Source organism: Panthera onca, chromosome C1, assembly GCF_046562875.1.
Source record: "Panthera onca isolate mPanOnc1 chromosome C1, mPanOnc1 haplotype 2, whole genome shotgun sequence".
Classification (NCBI taxonomy): domain Eukaryota; kingdom Metazoa; phylum Chordata; class Mammalia; order Carnivora; family Felidae; genus Panthera; species Panthera onca.
The window spans coordinates 62190981-62213247 of record NC_138346.1 but is presented as its reverse complement, the minus strand read 5'-3'; the positions used below and the strand labels follow the sequence as shown (position 1 = coordinate 62213247).

At 41.1% G+C, this 22267-nt stretch overlaps 1 protein-coding gene across 2 annotated transcripts in view; it reads left to right on the top strand.

The window, feature by feature from the left end:
* Positions 1–17801, top strand: part of GAD1 (glutamate decarboxylase 1) — a 42988-nt gene extending 25187 nt beyond the window's left edge. Inside the window, exons 7-17 of one of the 2 annotated variants that reach the window (XM_060621602.3) lie at positions 191–303; positions 1460–1575; positions 1659–1738; positions 1962–2016; positions 3535–3651; positions 4833–4897; positions 8999–9077; positions 10230–10379; positions 12767–12874; positions 14394–14483; positions 15258–17801. In XM_060621602.3, coding sequence (XP_060477585.3) covers positions 191–303; positions 1460–1575; positions 1659–1738; positions 1962–2016; positions 3535–3651; positions 4833–4897; positions 8999–9077; positions 10230–10379; positions 12767–12874; positions 14394–14483; positions 15258–15431 — 1147 coding nt within the window. In that variant the 3' untranslated portion in view covers positions 15432–17801. The remainder of the gene's footprint in view (positions 1–190; positions 304–1459; positions 1576–1658; positions 1739–1961; positions 2017–3534; positions 3652–4832; positions 4898–8998; positions 9078–10229; positions 10380–12766; positions 12875–14393; positions 14484–15257) is intronic. The other variant, XM_060621600.3, reaches the window with a different exon arrangement.
* Positions 17802–22267: the final 4466 nt, after the last annotated feature.

Here is a 22267-nt window from a genome sequence, read left to right as displayed (position 1 = left end):
CTCTAGGTAACCCAGGCTGGTTTCTATTTTATGATTGGTGACTTAATACATTTCCAGGAAATAAATTGCTTTAGTGGTTTTGAGTACCTGTTTTTAGATCCCAAGTACAAATACTAAACCAATTATCTGTGTTCCCCAAATAAGTGGTTTGACTTCTTTATGATCATTTTTTCCCTCACCGCCTTTTCAGGTTTACATATGAAATTGCACCAGTATTTGTCCTCATGGAGCAAATAACACTTAAGAAGATGAGGGAGATAGTTGGATGGTCAAGTAAAGACGGTGATGGGATATTTTCTCCTGGTATGTTTCTCTTCTCTTTTCCTGACTCTCCTTGAGATTTGTAGCATGGATCCTTGGGATCCCTGAGAACCCTAAACCCAAAATGAGTTTGTGGAAGAATCATGACCTTAAAAAGAATTTTTTTACAATACTCCTACCCTATCTTCGTCAGAGTGAAGGCTAGCAAGAATGCTGCATTATATACATACTATCTAACAGAGCCTATGCCTCACCTATACAAACTGACCAAGGTTGTGTTCAAATCATGCCACACCACACTAGTCTGTCAACAACAATTTGATCGGTCTGAGGATCAGTGAATCAAGATTATCAATTGACTAATCGATTGCAGCCAAAATAGTGTGTCTACTTTGAATCTCTAGTTTGATGTAGATACAGTAAGAATCTTTAAAACAAGGGCAGATATTCTTAGAGGTAAGTAGGACTGTGGAATGGTATCAGAGGTGGCATGATTGTTGTGTACAAGGGGAGGAGAAGAAATAAGAATTACAATTGTCCAGGCTATTCAAGTCAACCATGAATTTGCCTGTTTAATTGTCAAGTAATTGATGCAAAAGTGATTAGTTTGTGTTAGCCAGCCATACCTAGATAGTTACCTCAGTTCTCCTTATGTCTTTATTTAAGTAAACACGAGTTTGGTTTTAATAAACTTAGAGTTCTCCTAAATGACTCAGTAACTCAGTTGAGCTGTTCTTTGAGAAGACTATCCAGGCAATGTCACTGTTTCCTTCTGTAGGCTTCATTAGTCTCTCTTTCTCTGTCTTTCTCGTTCAGAGAATAGATTCATCTTTGTTCAGTAAATAGATTGAGCAGAAAGTGAAAGCAGGAAGGTTGTAACTCACCTGTCTCTTTGCAGGAACTGCCTTTGCCACCTCTTGTATTTCTGTTTAGGCTTCAGGTGGAACAGGCATTGGAGTACATGAATCACCTCCAGCCAAATTGCCTAGATGGCTTTGGTAATGAGTGTGACTACTTGTATTCCCAAGGCAAAGGGGTCAGAGGGAAGCCCTGGCAATAGGGAAGCAAAAGCTATCCGGATATTGTCCCTCCCCTTTCTGACCTCCTCCCTTGTCTCTTAAGACACCAGCTCAACCTTAATTATTAGAAACAATAATGATGGAGCTCCACACCTCCCCGTGTATCCTCTTGCTCTTAGGGGGAGCCATCTCCAACATGTACAGCATCATGGCCGCTCGCTACAAGTTCTTCCCGGAAGTTAAGACAAAGGGCATGGCAGCTGTTCCCAAACTGGTCCTCTTCACCTCAGAACATGTGAGTTGTGTGCTCTTCTCATGATTTATGGTGTTTTACAAGGAACTGTCTAACTTCTGACCTCAAACCTCTGTTTGTTGCAGAGTCACTATTCCATAAAGAAGGCTGGAGCTGCACTTGGCTTTGGAACCGACAATGTGATTTTGATAAAGTGCAATGAAAGGTAGGCAGGGGAGAGTGAACATTAGGTTCTTGATGTATTAAATGTGTTCATCTGTTAAATTTGTTTTATTGTGCTTAAGCACTGACTCAGTACAGTGTGCCAAGCTGCTAATGGCCTGTTGAAAATATCCGATTAAATTACTTTTTGCTGCTGCTGCAGTTTTTCTCATGTGCAATCTCATTGATTCTTCATTTTAATTTCTCTCCCTTTCTAATAATTACAGGGGGAAGATAATTCCAGCTGATTTAGAGGCAAAAATTCTTGAAGCCAAGCAAAAGGTATGTACCCTGTGGCGCACCTGAACTCCAGCAAACACAAAATTTTAAAAATACTTTCTTTCTGCCCTAGACAATAAAGGTCTTTGATAATATAAGAGATAACTTTGTTGTTTTTCTAAAATTATATTCTCAGGTATTTGCTTATTTCCAACTTATGAAATGATTTCACTTTAAAGCTGTGTCTATACAATGTCATTTTTTTTTTTAAATGAGAAATTCAGTCACTAAGCCACTTGTCCTACCTTTATTATGCCAAGTGATTGGTTTGATGTACTTCAATAAATCCACTACCCAAGCATCGTGAAGATACAGCCTAATTGAGCCTTTTACTTGCTACTTGTTAGCTATAATCTCAATTTAACAAATACAAATACCATTTTAGCTTTAGGCTTCTGTTTAGCAAAGTGCTTCCATGCCCTGGAAGATGGTTCATGGTACTTGGTGAATCAGCCTTAATAAATTCTATCAAACAAACAAACAAAAAGTTGCAGAGAACAGAGGTACTCCCAAGGGACTGCCAGGTAGCTGTCAGGCATTTACCAACTCGTTGTTTTGGTTACATCCTTGTACCGCGTTCTCCAGCTATAGCTGTTTGCTGGTCAGTAGAGGAGATGGATAGAAATGTCACTCAGACTGAGCAAGGGTCATAGGTGGAGCTGGACTTGAAAAAGACGTAGGATTCCCAGAGTGCCCCAAGTCTGTCTTAGCTCTGTTACTCTCCTTACTCGTTTATTTCTTGTTCACATCAAAATTTTACTGTGCCCACTATTCATGAATATTTCAGCTTCCGCCGTGTTTTAAATAAACAAACGATGCCTCAGGATAATGATTACATCAATGCACTTAGAACAACATAGCTTCGGGGCGCCTGGGTGGTTCAGTCGGTTAAAGTCTGACTTTGGCTCAGGTCATGACCCCGCAGTTCGTGGGTTCGAGCCACATGTTGGGCTCTGTGCTGACAGCTCAGAGCCTGGAGCCTGCTTCAGATTCTGTGTCTCCCGCTCTCTCTACCCCTCCCCCACTCATGCTCTGTCTCTCTCAAAAATAATCGTTAAAAAAAAAAAAGAACATCATCGCTTCTAAAATATACAATACCCAGATGATGTTCGGAGCTACATGCCCATCACTCTAAACACTTATTATTACTCTTTCCTGCTTTACTATTTGCCATAGAACTTACCACTATCAAACATACTGTATATTTTGCCTGTTTAATTTTGTCTGCTGTCTATCACTCCCCACTAGAATGTTAACCCATGAAGACAGAAATCTCCATCTGTTGCGTTCACTGCTGTATTCCCCTACAGCTCTGCAGCAGGCCTGGCACGTAAATGTCACACCAAAACTATTTGTTGAATGAATGAGTAAATGGGCCAATGAAGAATTCTCCCAGACATAGGATCTGACACCACATACGCTTGGCTGATCTCTGCTGGAAGGAAATGCTACTGCAGTTCTACTTCGTGTGGAAAGGAGAAGGTTGAAAAGACTAATCAGCCTGTCTCTCTTCCTTTCTAGGGATACGTTCCCCTTTATGTCAATGCAACTGCTGGTACAACTGTTTATGGAGCTTTCGATCCGATACAGGAGATTGCAGATATATGTGAGAAATACAACCTGTGGCTACATGTCGACGTAAGTGCCATAACTCACAGAGCAGCCACTCCGTCTGGGGGTGGAAACAGCTCCACTTTATGATTTGCCAGAAGTGGCTCCCAATGCTCCAGCCAGCCCTCTCTCCGCATCACGTTAGTTCAGCCCTTCTGCAGCACCCCGGCCCCCCCCCCCCCCCCCGCCCGTCGGCTGTTCACGCCAGGTTTGCACTGTACAGCTGTGCATCCCCTGGGACTCATCCAGCTCCTCCCCGGCCCACTGCTGTCTTCTGTGGTTCTTGTGAGGGTACAGCCCCCACCACCTTTCCAGCAAACTTTTGTCTAGACAAATGGCTACCAAGTGGAAGATAGCTGGTTTCAGAGGGAAAAGCGTACAAGATACGGTATACAGAAAGTAGCCATGAAGCTGGACTCTCCGCCCTCTGCTTCCAGTCCAGCCATTTATGACCCTTTTCTAAAAACAAACACGTATCTGCTACATGTAGGAAAAATAAGGCAGTGTAAGGACGATTTTCTCAAGTAAGAGATTCGGTCCCCAATTTTGCCGGAAACACACACATTTTCCACATGTGTGACTGGGTGTATTTTTTCCCTTCTTCTCTCTCCATTCTCGTATGGAGATAACTTCTCACAACTGGACAATTGGGTAATCTGCCCAGTTCTTTGAGCACATAACTAACAAAGGCTGTGCTCACACCCCATGGTGTCCCCGGATGCTCAGTAAACCTGCATCGGGGCGCCCCCATAAATGTCTCGCTGTTGTGGGACCTCCAAGCCTGGCAGAGCTGCCACTTCCTGAATTTTTTCAGGAGCCCTTAGAATTCTACCCCAGGGAGAATTGGATGGCAGCCTCCCGTCCTTCGGGTCACACCCGGAGCCGTGCTGGGGCTCACGGAGTGCCCCTGGCTTTCCACAGCACTTTGGGCCTTTGGGTCTTGGCACCATTGGCTCAGACCCAACTTACCTGTGTCAGTCACATAGCCGCTCTGAGGTTAACCTGAAGGAGCTTTTGAAGAAGTGACGAATGATAAATAATTACAACTGCCACTGGTTGAACAGTCAGCGTGGGTTCCTTTTGTCAAACAGACTTTCGTTTTTCACCATTTACATTCTGTCTCATATTTTACTAGAAGTGTGGAGTGATTGCTTTTGGATTCTTAAACGTCTCTGCTCCCCTTCCCTCTTCTGTCTCTGTCCTCACAGGCTGCCTGGGGCGGTGGGCTGCTTATGTCCAGGAAGCACCGCCACAAACTCAGTGGCATAGAAAGGTAAGGGCCTGAGCTTGGGCCACCTTTCATTCAGGCCATCAAGCATGCTGTGCTGCCTGGTCCACTGATGTTCCCTACCCCGATTCCCAATGTCTTATTTTAGTCTGACTAAGCCCACATTGGGTCAGTAGGCATTCATTTGAGCAATTATCGTATGCTAGGCACTGAAAAAAAAATAAAAAAAAAAGATTCCCAGTCAAATGAGTCCTCCTGAGTTCACAAATGAGAGAGAGAAAGACATGTAAACACTGATACACAATGTGATAAGCACTACAATGGATGCGATTTCTGGGTACCCATGTGGCAGAGAAGAGAAACAAAGCAGTACAGGGATCTTGAGGCCAAATGAGAGGCTGCCAAGGGCACAGAAAGGGGCGCTGATTCATTTCATTCTTTTGTCTTATTAAATTCACTGCTGAGAAAGGGGTAAGACACTTAGTGGATCTAACAAATTTACTTTCTTGTTCACCGTTTAAGTTCAGTGGGTCGTCCTAAGCCAAATCCGATTTTCTTTTTCTTTTTTTTTTTTTTAAACGTTTATTTATTTTTGAGACAGAGAGAGACAGAGCATGAATGGGGGAGGGTCAGAGAGAGGGAGACACAGAATCCGAAACAGGCTCCAGGCTCCGAGCTGTCAGCACAGAGCCCGACGCGGGGCTCGAACTCACGGACCACGAGATCATGACCTGAGTCGAAGTCGGCTGCTCAACCGACTGAGCCACCCAGGTGCCCCACGATTTTCTTTTTCTAACTGGTTCTACTTTTTATTTTTCCTGGCCCAGTAATCTGAGCCATTTCTACAGAAGCTCCCAAACTGAAGTGCTCCCCCACCCCCACCACTTTGTTCCCCGTTCTCCTCAATTTACTGATTTCACTTGGTGGTCAAAGCCTTTGGCATGTTTGGATCTTGCATCCATTGGAAATGGCAGTCCCCTCTCCTGTCACCTACAGTGGCTGAAGAGGCAAAGAAGATTTCCCAGAGGAGGAGGGAGGCAGCAAGACCCATCTGGGCTTTTCCCCAAATACTCATTGCTGCCAGGACACCTCCACCTGGACATTGGGGAACCAGGACTCTGCCCCGCCAGCTATAATTAAGGCTGCTTCTTGTGCTCACATGCTATAGCTAACCTGGCACATTTTGTGTCAAGAACAGAAGCTTCTGATCAGAGAGAATGCAGTCATAAGCCAGATATGATTTTAACCTGACTCCAATGTATTGATCCAAAATGAACTCACCTTGATTCATTTATTCATTCAGCAAATATTTGCTGAGCACCTGTCAGGACCCAGGCAGGTATGGATGTGAACACTCAGTTCCCTGCCTCAGTCCAGCCGTCTATGGCACTTTTCTAAAAAATGTGTAGCTGGTACACATAAGAAAAATAAGGCAGGGTCTAGAAGGCATTATCAACTAAGAGATTTAAAATCTTCCTGAAGCTTACTGTCCAGTAAGGTAGATGTTCATAAATAAAGACATGTTTAGTCTGTCTCATAGGAAAGAAAAATCAAGTGGGGTTAGATAACAGTGAGGACAGGGTATGCAATTTGAGACAGGGTAGTCAGAGAACCTTCCTGAGGACATGATATTTCAGCGGATACCAGGATAAAGGGAGACAGGAAGCAAGGATACATAAAAGAGTATTCCAGGCGGCGGAAGGGCAAGTGCAGAGTCCGTGAAGTCCGACTGTTCTTGGCAAGTTGGAGGACCATCCAAAAAGGCCAGTGTGGCTGGAGCAAAGTGGGAGAGGTGAGAGCAGACCAAGGTGGAGAGGTAGACAGGCAGTAGGGAAAGCATGCCAGCAGGCTCTCCCACAGTAAGGACTCTGTCTTGAGTTTTAGCTACCTCTACTGTGCCTCTTCCCTTCTGGTTCAGTTTTGAAAGGCCAGTGTCAAGGTGAGTGGGACTGGCTCTCTGAAGCATAACTATATGATGCTGTGACCTGGAGGATGATATATTAAATGTAGATGAACGAGTCCAACTGTGCCTTAGATTTCTCAGGCAATCTCCATTTTCCATCTTTGAGTCAAGGAAAACCTAAACGTTTTGCACAGACTTTTCTAACATTTTATTTTATTTATTTACTTATTCTTAGTTTATTTATTTATTTTGAGAGAGCGCGTGCACCCGACCTGGGGAGGAAGAAGAGAGAATCCCAGTCTCCACACTCGGTGCAGACCCGTTTTGGGGGCTTGGTCTCATGGCTGCGAGATCATGACCTGAGCCAAAATCAAGAGTTGGATGCTCAGCCAACTGAGCCGCCTGGGCACCCCCTAACATTTTAAAGCACATGTGTCTTCTAAAGGAAATTGAAACCATATCATATCTTATTACTTCACATTTGTAACAGCAAAGAATCATTTACTTCAGACCTCTAAGACATTCAAAAAACCATTTAAGACATTTTATGAGCTCTAAATAGAGTTTTTTAATGAATCAGTGAATGATAGCTATGAAAAAAATCCATTAGGAGTGCCTGGGTGGCTCAGTTGGTTAAGTGTCTGACTTCGGCTCCAGTCATGATCTCACAGTTTGTGAGTTTGAGCCCCGCGTCAGGCTCTGTGCTAACAGCTCAGAGCCTGAAGCCTGCTTCGGATTCTGTGTCTCCCTCCCTCTCTGCTCTTCCCCAGCTCATGCTCTGTCTCTCTCTCTCCTTCAAAAATAAATAAACATTAAAAGAAATTTTTTTAATTGATTAAATCCACTCTTTTAAATATGGATTGACACTGATGATTTTTACTGAAATAAACATTTAATAACCTTTTCTTACAATTCTTCACATGTCTCTTTCACAAAGGTTAACTTATTATGCACAAAGGGGAAAAGTACTTCAGGCCTAACTTCTTCTTGAAACACCCAATAGTCACATATACACTAAATTATTTTCCGTCTAAGGGACCTTAGCAAGATGAGGAGGTTAAAAATTCACAGCAAGGATTTAGCTCTAGGGGAAACAGAGGCAGTAGAATTCAGAGTCAGTTGCTATGTCTGGGGAAAGCATCCTTCACAGATACTAAAGTGCAGAGCCCAGCTGTGGGCCAGGCCATTGGGAAGGAGTCCGTAAACCACTGAAGCAAGGTAGCCAAGTTTCAATCATCATACACTACACTTAGTTGTCTCTGTAATGTCCTAGCTAGTGTGCCCCTTAACCATTTTACTGTGTCTGAATGACTGATGTGGTTGCTAGGAGACTGTGCTTGGTGAGCTGTCATTGCAGCCTAAACTGGCAATATCATCCTTATTTGGCATTTCAACAATGCTGCTAAGTAGTCAAAGTCTAGAATTATCCGATCGTTCCTTGCTTCATAGTACCTCATAAGTAGTGTCGCTCTTCGTAGTACCTCATAACTAGTTGGTTAGGTCAGCATCACCAGCCCATTTTGTAAATAAGAAGAGGAAGGCAGAAAGAAGCCAGTCTGTTGCCCAGAGGGAGGCAGGCTAGCGGAAGAGTTATGAGTACGGGCTCTGCAGTCCGTCTCCCCGGGCTTGACTCTCAGCCCCAGCACTTCCCAGCTATTCAGCTTTGGGTGATGTACTTCACCTTTTCATTGCCCAGTTTCTCCATGTAAAGTGGAGGCGATAATAGTCGCTGCATCACAGGGTCGGTGTGAGAAGTAGATATTTCAGGAATGGTTCTTAGAATTTTGTATTTATTCGCTCGTTTATCCTTTGTTAAGGATAACTTCTTATTTTACAGATAAGAAAACTGAGGCACAGAGGAGTTATGTTACTTGCCCAAACTAGCAAATGTCAGAGCCGGGATTCAGACTCGGGCAGTCTGGCTCCAAAGCCTGACTCCTTAACCATGATACCATAGTGATAGAATGCCTGTAAAGCTCTCGGGACAATAGGACACATAACAAACGTTCTTCATAAATGTTAGTTATTGTTAACAGCAGTGATTTAGAAGAGGCAGTCTGCAACTTAGGCCCCTAAGACTGCCTGCAAAATATTTGTTTACTTCTTAATTAGTCAGTTTGGGGGACTAGGCATCTAAAACATATACCGATTCTGGTTGCGGTAGATGGTGTTTTCCTCAAGAGGACGGTTGCCTCTTGCTGACTCCTGCACCTTCTTCTCAAAGTATCATGTGCTTCTTGCAGGGCCAACTCAGTCACCTGGAACCCTCACAAGATGATGGGCGTGCTGTTGCAGTGCTCGGCCATCCTCGTCAAGGAAAAGGTCTGTACTCCCTCCAAAGATGAGCTGGCAGCCCGAATGTCCTTTACGAGGCACAAGAAAAGCATGGACTGTTGTTTTATTTTTATTTGTTGGGCAGTACTTGACGAACACACAAGACTGGCAGCACCATTGAGACAACCCTTGCTGTTCTTTCCTGCCCTTGTCTCTCAGCCTTCAGCCAACTAGTGCCTCCCGTTGGCTCCTGCCCTTCCTGCCCTTCAGTACTCAGGGCCCTGTCAGTGACGGAAACTATTAGGGCACTTTTTCATTGCGTGTTCCTTCACGTTTGTATAAACAAAAGTGAGAGCTCAAAAGTGAGCTGCAAACTCTCACCTCAGTGAATACAAAAAGGGCTCACTGGAACCTACTGCAGGTTCTTAGCGTGAATTTGTGTTCCCAAGAGCTGAAGTAAATTAGGCGGAACAACAGCTGCAAATGTCAACTTAGGGCAACTAGGAATGTTGGCTAAAAAGCTTCTGTTAAATGAGTTAGTTCTTTAAGCATCTAATAATAAGACCCTGCTCTCAAAGCACTGTTGCTCCAGTAAAATGTTTGCACACGAGGCATTCCAAAAATCTGTCTCCAGTTTGTAGGAGCCAGAACCTGCCCAGGCTCTTACTCCTTTCTTAATAGAGTGTCTGGTAACATCACAGGAGATCCTGGAAAAGACTAGAAGACTTTTGGGGTGGGAGGGGCACTTTTGGGGAGGAAAATTCTTCATAGCCTGAGACTGTCCCACTCCCTGCAGGAAGTTTATATCCCCAACCTTTACCCACTGAACACCATAGCACTTCCCAGTCTTGGAAACAACCCCAAACACCCCCCCCCCCACACACACACGTTTCTAAATGCCTCTTAGAGGCCCAGTGGGTCCCTTGTGGTAAGCATCTGAGACAAAAAAAAAAGAATCATTTTCTAATCAGAGTGACAGAGAGAAAGGGGCAAAGGTTTTTCCAAGGGTGGTTTTCAAGAAAGACATCAGAACAAATGCAAGGCCTCATAAAGACTTTAAAAGAAAGTTGCATGTGATCCCAAGTCCCTCCTTCCTACCTAGCGGCCCTGTTCCAAAGCCACCCACGTCTCTGACCTATGAATACAAACTTGTCCTATGTCTTGACCTATGATGCAAATTTGTCTTGATTTGCACGATAGGGTGTACTCCAAGGATGCAACCAGATGTGTGCAGGATACCTTTTCCAGCCAGACAAACAGTATGATGTCTCCTATGACACTGGGGACAAGGCAATCCAGTGTGGCCGCCACGTGGACATTTTCAAGTTCTGGCTGATGTGGAAAGCAAAGGTACGAAGGGGTAAATTCAGGAAAGAGAGCAGAAATGCAACTTGCACAGGCTGGCTGGCAAAAGAGAGGCAAAGGTGTATCACAGATAATTCAACGTGTGTGTGATCGATATCTAGATAATTGAGTTAACCATATTTTCTTTGTTTGTGAATGAGATCACTTTATCCCTTATGTCAAACTCTCCCTCCTTCCATTCTGTGTTCTCAATTTGAATTAACACGAGGTTTTCTTGTAACTTCCTCTTATAACAACTAAAAATTATGCCAAAAAAGGACTTCCACTGCAATCCTTAGGGATGCTGAAATTATTTAGTGCAGATGTAGAGAAAGAGATAGAGATAAAATTACTGTGTCATTCTATGCAGAACTCTGAATTTCTTATGAGGACTCAAATCATGGGTTATATGTGACAGTTTTTAGTTCTATTTAAATAATAGCTTTCTCATTATTTGTACTTTTTATGTTATTCTAGAAAATGCATATTTTATTCTGAGAAATTCTGCTGCTAGGCTAAGGCATGCTGTGTCTGCATTTATTAATTTTTCAAGTTGCATTTCTGTGTCTAGGAACAAAAAGCAAACTATTGGGATTTCCCCCTAAATTTGGGTGAGGGAGATTACCATTTTGACTATTTGTTTCAAAAGTATTTTTATACAATCAAGTAAAGGCAATTTTCATGTCACATCTCTTTATTGCAACCATTGTTTTTACTTACCTACTGTAAATTAGTTTTAATAATTTCCACACTTGAAATTGTGTCTACTCATACCAAAACAATGAAGTTTTCCAGTGATACATCTCATCAGATGTTTCTTCTGTAGAAGGATTTAATGGATTATTGGTTTTTTCCCCTCATTAAGTCATTTTGTCTTAATATAGAAATAGTCTGAATATGATTTCTACCACCAAGTAATCATGGGTATTTTAAGCATATAAATAGCCATGCACTGCAAGAAGAGAAGGAGCCCTATCGTTTAGAAATATAATGGCCACGTGGCTTACATCAGTAATTTGTGTCTTCATTTTGCCTGACAATAACCTCTTGAACCGTCTGCCGGGAGTTTGGCTCATAGTGAATCGGTTGCTGAGATGAGACCCTGGTGCAAGCTTCTTTCTCAAGTGGAAAATAGACTGGACAAGGTGTACACTCAACAGTGACTACTTGGGGAGGCTCATGCTTTGCCTGTGTTGGACTCTGCCCAGGCCCATTAGCAATCCACAAGCCAGCCTTGCGCGTCTGCTCCCCTTGTTAACACTGACCCACTCAACAACCCCCATGCTGGTGTTATTAATCAGCCGTGCTGGTTTTTGAAACTCATGCTCAACCAGTTTGTCAATAACTGGAGCTGTTGGAATCTCAGGGCCTGTACGGAGACCAATGGCTTCCCCATCTGCTTGCCTGCCTATCACCAAAAAGGGATATAATACTGTTATATGGAAGATAGCCTGCCAGGGAGTTTGGGGACATGCTTGGCTAGGACTTACTGCTGGGAAAGGTGGGTTCTAAAGTAGTATTGCTCAAACTATTTGTGGTGAAGAACCGGTTGTTTGGGTTTTTTAAATCTATCATGGACCAATACAGTAAAGATAAATTACTAGAAAAATGAAAGTAAAAAGTATATAAGGCTTAAACATCAATTTTTAAAACTAGATTCAGTAGACATAAAATTACTCTGTCAAAATTATATTAAGGTTTCTTACTGCTTAATCTCAATTTCTTTTTTTTAAGTTTATTTATTTGGGGGGGGGGGGAGACTGTGAGTGGGGGAGGGGCAGCGGAGGGGGGGAAAGAGAGAGAGACTGTGAGTGAAAGGGAGGGAGGGAGGGGGAGAGAGAGAGAGATGAATGAATGAATGAATGAATGAATGAATCCCAAGAAGACTCCATGCTGTCAACACAAAACCTGAAGCAGGGCTTGATCTCACAAACCGTGAGATCATGACCTGAACTGAAATCAAGAGTCAGACGCTTAACCAACTGAGACACCCAGGCGCCCCTCAATTTCTGTTCTTACATTATCTTGCACCAGTTACAGTTTGTGGACTGTCCTCAATCCATAGGCAACAATTTGAGTACCACGATCCCAAAGCAAACTAGCAACAGGCTTCAGAGCCAGGCTGTGAGTAACTAGAGGGAAGCTAAAAGCCCTATTGACAATAACTGCCCAGAGACTAGAGTGCCTTCAAAAGAGAATAGACACACTTTATATTATTGGGTGCAGTGCTGTGAAGAAACTGTACTCGTTTAATTAAGCAGTTCTTTTTAACCATCTCCAAGAATACTCTCGTGTATTTCCAATAGATAAGGTCAGGATAGCTTTCTCAAACGCCCGTCACAGGAAAATACAACCCATCACCAACAAACATGACTTTTCTTTTTCTAAACCAGGGCACAGTGGGATTTGAAAATCAGATCAACAAATGCTTGGAGCTGGCTGAATACCTCTATGCCAAGATTAAAAACAGAGAAGAATTTGAGATGGTTTTCGATGGTGAGGTAAGTTGTCATCATGGACTCGATGCACAGCATTTCCAGAAAATCTAATGAGGGATGCTCCTGAAGCCATATTTTCCCACATTGCTGGAGGCTACTTCTGAATTTTTGTCTTTATGTACTTTTCATTTAATTCCCTCTGTGTCTATGAACTTTTCTTTTGATAGCTTTGGAATGACTTTTGCCATTTGCCTTTTCTAAAATTGTCCAGCTCTTGACCAGTCCTTTGCAGACAAGAAGTCTTTCCTTGGCACGTTTGAATCCTTTATCTTTCCTGGGTGTGTATTATCAATCATTGTGTTGAACTTCCGTGATAAGTATTTCTCAGTTCCATGAAGCTTATAAGATGGGTATATCCTTGTCTTCTAAGACTTGTTCTAAAATGAAGTTCTACTTTACATAGATTCATTATGAGGAGAGCAAGATAAAATTGCTTCTGCTCTGAGTTCATATCCACATTACACATAATAAGATCCTTGTCATACAGGTATTGACTGAATCCTTGCTTTGTGCCAGGCCCTATGCCCTGAACTGGGTTATATAGTAGTGACCAAAACAGATATTGTCTCTGCCCCAATGGAGCTCTCAGTTGGATAAAGGAAGTTGGAATAGGAGCCAGTATTTAATAAAAGGAAATCCACTCATAACCCATTATAATATAACACCACCTCCATTCAACTTAGTCTATTTGTCAGGCAGCCTAAGCTATTAGGAACACACTAGAGAGTCACCAGACGAGGACGAAAAAGCCCTGAGCAGTTCAACTTAATGACACAGTTCTCATGCATTTCACCTATGGGACCACACTTGGCTCATTTACACTATTTTAAACATTCTACTAGCAGATTAGAGAAAAATGTGGTGTCTCAAGCCAGTTAGAGGAAGGCACAGTGATAGCAAATAGCAGCCTAGGAAGGAAATTGAAAAATTATGTCAAGAATACAGAAGAACTCTAAAAGGATAGGAGTTCTTAGAACAGAGACACTAAACAGTTTTAGGCATCTCAGTGAGGTCTGTCTTATGGTTTAGAGCTGGTATTAATATTCATTATGATAATCCTGACTAATCAACGAAAGATTCAGAATTAATATAGTAAAACTCACAAAATATTCACTATCAAAATAAACTGTGTCCAGCATCTTCTATATATGAGGCACTACAAAATGGCAAGATGAATAATACTCTTTAAAAACTACCCAAATGTAATGATTTTTTAACAGTTCAATGTTTAAAAGTGGTAAATATAGTCATCTAGAAAGTTGGTTATGGGAAACCGCTCTCTCGCCAGATATGACTGGACAAACTAGGTATTGTTCTCCCTAGTATAGAAATAACAATGCTTTCAAAATGGACTTGAAGCCTTTTTTTTTTTTTTTAATGTGTGTGGGATTTTTTGTTTTGTTTTGTTTTCTTTTTTGGTCTGAGAACCTTCCACCAAGGGTACATAGGGGTTTGGGAATAGCTTTCTTTCAAGTTCTCATAGTTTTCTGTTTTGTTTCTTTGTTTGTGAAAATTTCTGCAGCCTGAGCATACAAATGTCTGTTTCTGGTATATTCCACAAAGCCTCAGGGGCATTCCAGATAGCCCTGAACGACGGGAAAAACTACACAGGGTATGGACTCTTTTCTTGTCTCATCTAACCCTCTGCAATTTCTCTGGCTGGTCAGAACACTTTATGTGTCCTTCTAATGGAAGAGAAATAAAAAATAAAGACTTGGGGTAGTAGGGAGCCATCTTCTTATATTCTTTTTGGCTCTGGATTGTCCCCTTGCTATGATTCAGATACAGCGGGAACCTCTAAAGGATGCACCCCTGTCTTAGTTTGGTGTTGCGGTATGCAGGGCAATCGAATGATATGCGTATTCCTGGGAACTCCTGTATTAAACTGTGTCTATTAACATATCTTTTAAGTTCAAGTCTACTCTAATATTGCTTCATTCCAGTTGATTTCTATATCGATTTTATTATTTGTAGTTGTTGATATTAATACTTAATTTATATAATATTTTATTCATCTAACAAATATTCATTGAGCATAATCTATGTGCCAGGCAGTATCCTGGGCTCTGGATTATTCAGAAGCCTTAATTTGTGTTGCAGCCCATAAGAGTTTTTTGTTTTGTTTTTTATTTTATCATTGTTCTATGACTGACTTTCAAAATTCAGTCACACAGTAGTTTCTGAGGGAATTTATGATAGGATAGACTTAGTCATTGGGTACTAACTACTGGAGAAACTAGAATATAAAATATTTGCTTTTATACCAGTACAAATGCAAATAGCAAAACGTATATTGCTCTTTTTTTCAACTAGGAAATGGTTTGCATTGTTAAGAGAGTTGTGTTAATATTGGTCTTGAGTTTGGTTTCGTGTTTTCCGTCACAAGGTGGCCCCCAAAATCAAAGCCCTGATGATGGAGTCTGGCACGACCATGGTTGGCTACCAGCCCCAGGGGGACAAGGCCAACTTTTTCCGGATGGTCATCTCGAACCCAGCTGCTACACAGTCTGATATTGACTTCCTCATCGAGGAGATAGAAAGACTGGGCCAGGATCTGTAATTGCCCTCCATAGAACATGAGTTTATGGGAATCCCCTTTCCTTCTGGCATTCTAGAATAACCTCTATAAATTGCCAAAACACATAAGCTATTTCACTGAGGGAAAATATAATATCTTGAAGACTACTGTTTAAACATTACTTAAGCTTGTTCTAGTATGTAGGAAATAATGTTCTTTTTAAAAAGTTGCACATTAGGAACACAGTATATATGTACAGTTATATATACCTCTCTCTGTATATGTATATGTATGTATAGTGAGTGTGGCTTGGTGATAGATCACAGCATGTGTCCCCCTCCAAGAGAATTAACTTTACCTTCAGCAGCTACTGAGGGGCCAAACATGCTGCAAACCTGCTTGCCCAACAACCCCAGGGAAAGATGTTTTTCAACATGTTGTGTCATAGGGACCAAGGGACATACTTTTGGTGAGAGTTGACTTTGTTGTCAGTGTTTCTCCTAACTAAAGTGATGACAGATGAGACAAAGTACCGCTAGATGACAAGAGTCACACCCTCCCCATTAGTATCCTGTGAGGGGAAAATTGTAGCAGAGTCATTGTTACAGGTGTACTGTTGCTGTATTTTTAGAGACTAATTTGTGGAGATTGTGTATATTTCTGTTGTCTGGCCTTTGGGGGGCAGGGGAAGAACACATGTAATGGTTTCAATGACTGTTTAAATTGTAGGTAAATGAAATAATTGCTTATTTCTATTCAGAGATTTACCATGTTAAAGAGGCATCTTGTATTTTCTTCCCATTTGTAATGTATCTTATTTATATATTAATGCAGTAAGTTCAGAAAACTGTTTATGGTATTTTCGTGCATTTGTGAGCCAAAGAAAAAAGATTAAAATTAGTGAGACTTGTATTTATATTAGAGTGCCCTTAAAATAATGATTGAAGCCTAAGTTTACTGTCTGTAAGAGAATTCTGATACTGTACATAGAATCATCTATACGGAAATCCCATTACTTAAATAGCATCTGGTCTTCTATTACTCTCTCCGTCTGGCTGTGTGTCTGATGTTCTCAACGCTTTTCTAGTAACTGTTGGATTATAACTAGATCTCCTGTAATTTTGTAGTAGTTCATGACCAATCTCTGTGACTCGCTTAGCTCAAACCTAAGGCAACGTTTCCGAAGACCTTCTGAAGAGCTCCGATAAACTGACCAGGCTCACAACTGTTTTTGAGGAAAGGAAATTCACACTGTGCATTTTAGAGTATGCAAGAAGAATATAAACAAATAAAAATATTCTCCGTGGAGAATTGGAACAAAATTTTCTCCTAGTTCATGTTTGACACACAGAGCTTTCCAGTGATGGTTACGGGTCACCACAGCCCATCCCCTTTCCACCAGCTGACTTTAGGTGACGGTCAGTAACCTTCTTAAGGGTACTGGGACTCAACCCACTGTCATAGGTGCCCGACCCCCTGATCTGTACAATCATTATGACTGTAATTAAATAAAATTTGCAATTCAAGCCTAGAGAAAGAAAAGCCATCCCTGTTTCTCTTTTTCCTATTTGCATCTTGGAGTTCCATTCATGCAGTCATTCGACACATGTTTTCTTCCTCTGTCGCAGCCACGATTCTAGGCACTGGGGTTACAGTAGAGTGCATGGCAGACAAAGTTTCCTTCTAGTAGGGGTCTTAAAGCATTTGGCATCTGTGGTATCTGGATACTTCTAAGATCACAGAATCGTGCCTCACTGCTGCTTATGCTTGAGCAGTGGGCCCAATTCACTTTCTCAGGAAATACGTTTTGGTGCTGGATTGTTAGGAAATAGGGCCCATTTTCTACAACATTCTATTTAGCTATAATAATACCATTTCACTCATTTGGAATACAAGGAGTTCTCTATTCAGCACACACAGGGGTTAGATAAAAGTCCTTTGTAATGAGCATCCTGACTTCACATGTAACTGTTGTAGTAAACAGAGTCCCACGGGGAGATGATCACAGTCACTTTATTCTATCTGCCACTGTTCCTTCAAATCCTTTCTGTGGTATGATTTTTTCCACGCCCCTGTTTGAATTCAGGTCAATCCCAAAGCTTTGCTGGCCTCTCAGTTATAAGAACAGTTTCATCTTAGCAACCAAATGTCCAGCTCAATGTAGTAAGACTTCACGTTTTTATACAACAGAGACCCTCCCTCGGCCTGACAGTGTTTTAGGCTGCAGTCCTGCAGTGGCATGGGGGGAGGGGCTGGTGTTCAGATAAGGTCAGCTTCTCTTTTTACTCTTTCAGCTCATCTCTGCTCCCTAGCTGCTGCGTTTCCCCTAGAGGCGGAGGGATTAAAGTAACAGAGGCACAATTTTAGGTAGCTGATAAATTCTCATCTAGCATCAGGGCCTCTGGTCCATGAGAGTTTTTTTCTCATGGGACCATGAGGTAGGGAGGGGGTGGAATGGGGATTTTTTTTAATTAAGGTAAAGTCAAAGATACAATAAAATTCGTTCTTTATAGTGTACTGTGTATAGTGTTCTGCGAGTTCTGACAAACCCATTCAGTCACATAACTACCACTACAATAAATTTCCCCACGTCCCTTTGTACGCACCACCTCTCCCAATCCCTAATTCCTGGCAACTTCTGGTTTGTTTTCTGTCCCTAGGGTTTTGCCTTTCCCATCATGTAAATGGAATCATATAATATGTAGCCTTTTGAGTCTGGTTCCTTTCACTTAACACAATGCATTTGAATCCATCCATGTTTTGTCTATATCAGTTGTTAATTCCTTTTATTCCTGCACAGTGTTCCATTTGTATGGATGTGCCAGTGTGTTTATCCATTTCCTCACAGAGGGAAATTTGGGTTGTTTGCACTTTGCGGCAATTAAAATAAAGACGCTCTAAATGTTAGTATGCAGACTTGTGTGTGAACATAGGTTTTCGTTTCACTTGGGTAAATGCCTCGATATAGAATTGTTAGATCATATGGTAAGAGTGTGTTTAACTTTACAAGAAACTGCTATACTGTTTTCGAAAGTGGCTGTACTGTTTGGCATTCTCACCAGCAATGTACCAATTTTCCAGTTGCTCTGTATTTTCGCTGACAGTTGTTCTTATAAATTTTGACACATTTTAGTCTTTCTTTTTTTTTGGTTATGGTTTTATTGAGATATAATTTACATAACCATATAATTCACCCCTTTAAAGTGATAACTTCCTGGCTTGTAGAATATTCCCAGAGCTCTATGTCCATTATCACAATCAATTTTAGAACATTTCTATCATCCCAAAAAGAAGCCTTGTACCCATTAGCAGTCATTCCTCATTCCCATACAAATATTCCCTCTAGCCCCTGGAAACCACTAATCTACTTTCTGTCTACAGATTTGCCTTTTCTAGACACTTCATATAAATGAAATCACACGAAGGTGGTCTTTTGTGTCTGACTTCTTTCACTTAGCATGTTTTCAAGGTTCATCCATGCTGTAGCATTTATCACTACTTCATTCCCTTCATTGCTGAATAATATTCCATGTAGAGATATACTACATGTTTTTTAAGTTTATTTATGTATTTTGAGAGAGAGAGAGCACACGCAAGTAAGGGAGGAGCAGAAAGACAGGGAGTGAGAGAATCCCAAGCAGGCTCTGCAACGTCTTCGCAGAGCCTGAGGCAGGGCTTGAACTCCTAAACCCCGAGATCATGATCTGAGCCCCTGAGCTGAAGTTGGATGCTTAACCGCCTGAGCCACCCGGGTGCCCCTATACTCCATTTTATTTATCTATTCATCAGTTAATGGACATTGGGGTTATTTCCACTTTTTTGGTCATTGTAAATGATACTATTAGGAACATTTGTGTGCAAGTTTTTATATAGACATATGTTTTTGAACTAATAGTGGTATCTTGCTGTGATTTTCATTTGCTTTTTTATGAAACACTTTTGATGAAGTCAAGGTCTTTCCTCCTGAGACCGCTTAGGACTCATGCTCAGCGCTGGCCCCCTTGACAATCTACCCTGTCCAAACCATTTGTTGGGAGCCCTTCTCTTCATGCCGTACTCTTGGGTGGTGTTCCTTTTATTTATAATCAGTATGTGGGGGGCCCCTGCGTGGCTCAGTCTGCTGAGCATTTGACTCTTGATTTTGGCTTAGGTCATGATCTTCTGACTTATGGGGTTGAGCTCCACTTCAGGCTCTGCCCTGAGCATGGAACCTACTTGGGATTCTCTCTCTCTCTCTCTCTCTCTCTCTCTCTCTCTCTCTCCCCCCCCCCCCTCCGCCCTGCTCCTGGCACATGCATGCACTCTCTCCCTTTCTCTCTCTCTCTCTCTCTCTCTCAAATAAGCTTAAAAAAATCAGTATGTGGAATATATAAGGAGGGTTTTGGTGTGGTTTTTTGTTTTTACTTTTCTTTTAAACAGGCAAGTAAAGGATAAATAATAGCAGAATACTTAAGTACCCACTTCTCAGCCAAAGAAATAAAACATTATCAGTACCTTAGAGCTGTCCAACCTATCGTGAACCCTTCTTACCTGGATGTTTCCTCTTTCCCGAGAAATAATTGCTATTCTTTTTTTTTTTTATGTTTTTTTTTAAATTTTATATTTGAGAGAGACAGAGAGACAGAGAGCGAGCAGGGGAGGGGCAGAGAGACGGAGACAGAATCTGAAGCAGGTTCTAGGCTCTGAGCTGCCGGCACAGAGCCAATGCGGGGCTTGAACTCACAAGCAGTGAGATCGTGACCCGAGCCGAAGTTGGATGCTTAACCAACTGAGCCACCCAGGCGCCCCAGAAATAATCACTATTCTGAATTTTATGTTAATCACTCCCTTGTTTTTCTAAGTAGTTTTACCACATGTATGAGTCATTATTGTTTAGTTTTACCGGGTTTTGTACTTTATAGAAATAGAGTAATACAGAATATATGTAATTCTATGATTTGTCTTTCTATTCAACATTATGATTTTGTAAGACCAGAGCTAACCTATAGGGGGTCTTTGTACAGTTAAAGAAATTAAAAAGGCACCGCTCCTCCCTTCAGGGACAGGCATCCCTGTGCTAGTGTAAAGCTTGGCCCATAGAGCATGGAATAAATTTCCGTGCCTACTGAACCCATGGCCACAGCTTGCAAACACAGCCTTACATAGTAGCTTCATGTTGTTGAGATTTACCTTTGATGATGGTTCCAGCTGGGATTCATCCACTTTTATGACTATTCTATTGTATGAATATACTGCAGTTCATTTATCCATTTGATCGGGGCGGATATATGAATTTTTTTCCAGTTTCCTGCCTTTAGGGCCAATGTTGCTATGAGCATTCTTGTACTTGTTGGCTGGTGCACATGTTAAAAAAAAAAAAAAAAATTCTAAGGCTTATGCCAAGAAGTGAAATTGCTGGTTCACATTGCTGAACTTTACTGAGTAAAGCAGAGTGGTCATACCAAGTTGTGCATCAACCAGAAGTGCACATTTTTCCATAACCTCACCATCATTCGCCTTAATATTTTTGCCAGTCTGGTGAGTATGAAGTAGTATCTCGTGGTATCTGTCTTACCCTGATTAAAAATGAGGCATCTATTCACATTTTTATGAATTATTTGTGTTCTCCCTTCTATGAAATGCCTAAATCATGCCCTTTGTCAATTTTCAATTGAGTTGTTTGTCTTTTTCTTATGATATTTAGAAGTTCTTTATACATTTCAAGTAACTAATTCTTTTTGATTATATGTTTGGCAAATAGCTTCTCCTAATTTGGAGCTTGCCTTTTCATCTGATTAATGGTCTTTTTTGAGATACATAAGTTCTTAAATTTAATGTAGTAGAATTCATCAGTACTTATCTTTACATTTTCTGCATTTTTTGTGTCTTAAGAAATTCTTCCCTAACCTGAAGTCACAAAGATATTTTCATATATTCATTGGCTTCTAAGTATTATCGTTTTATTTCACATTTAAGTCTTTAATTTGTCTTGAACTTATTTATTCATTTTTTTGGTATCTGGTTCTTCTTCAAGAGTGAGAGCTATTATTAGCCCTTTACTCTTTCATATAAATTTCCATATAATTTTAGAATCAATTCATCAAGATGCCCCCCCCCAAAAAAAAAACTATTGGAATTTTATGGAATCTGTGGATCAGTTTGAAGAACATCAGCATATTTTCAATATTGAATATAGTAACCATAAGCATAATACATGTCTCCATTTAACTAGGTCATCTTCAGTGTCTTTCAATGAAGTTTTACAATGGACATGCACGATTTTTGATAGATTTATTCCTAGGTGCTTTATAGTGTTGTTATTGTAAATGGCATCTTTTTTTGTTGGAGTATAATTAACATACAGTATTATATTAGTTTCAGGTGTACAATATATGACTCAATGATTTTATGTTACTCAGTGCTCATAATGATAAGTGTATTCTTAATCCCCTGATCTATTTCACCCCAAAATGGCATTTTTTAAAAATTACATTTTCTGACTAATTGTTGCTGATGTATGAAAATGCAATTGTCTTTGGGGTAATGATTTTGTATCCAGAAAGCTTGCTAAAGCTCAAAAAACTTTAGTTCTTTAGTGTTTTCCAAATTGAGAAATATACCATCTATGGATAATGACAGCTTTGTTTATTCCTTTCTGATCCTTATACCCCCTTTCCTTGATATGCTGCACTGGCCAGGATACACAGTACAAAGCAGAAAAGAAGGGTTGGTAATGGGCACCCTTGCCTTAATCCTGATATTAGAGGGAATGCTTTCATTGGTCACCATTCAGTTTTGTTTCCTTTAGGTTTTTTCATAGATGCCCTTTATTGGGTTAAAGACATTTCTTTTTATTCCTAGTTTGCTAAGAGTTTCTGTAATAAATAAATGTTTAATTA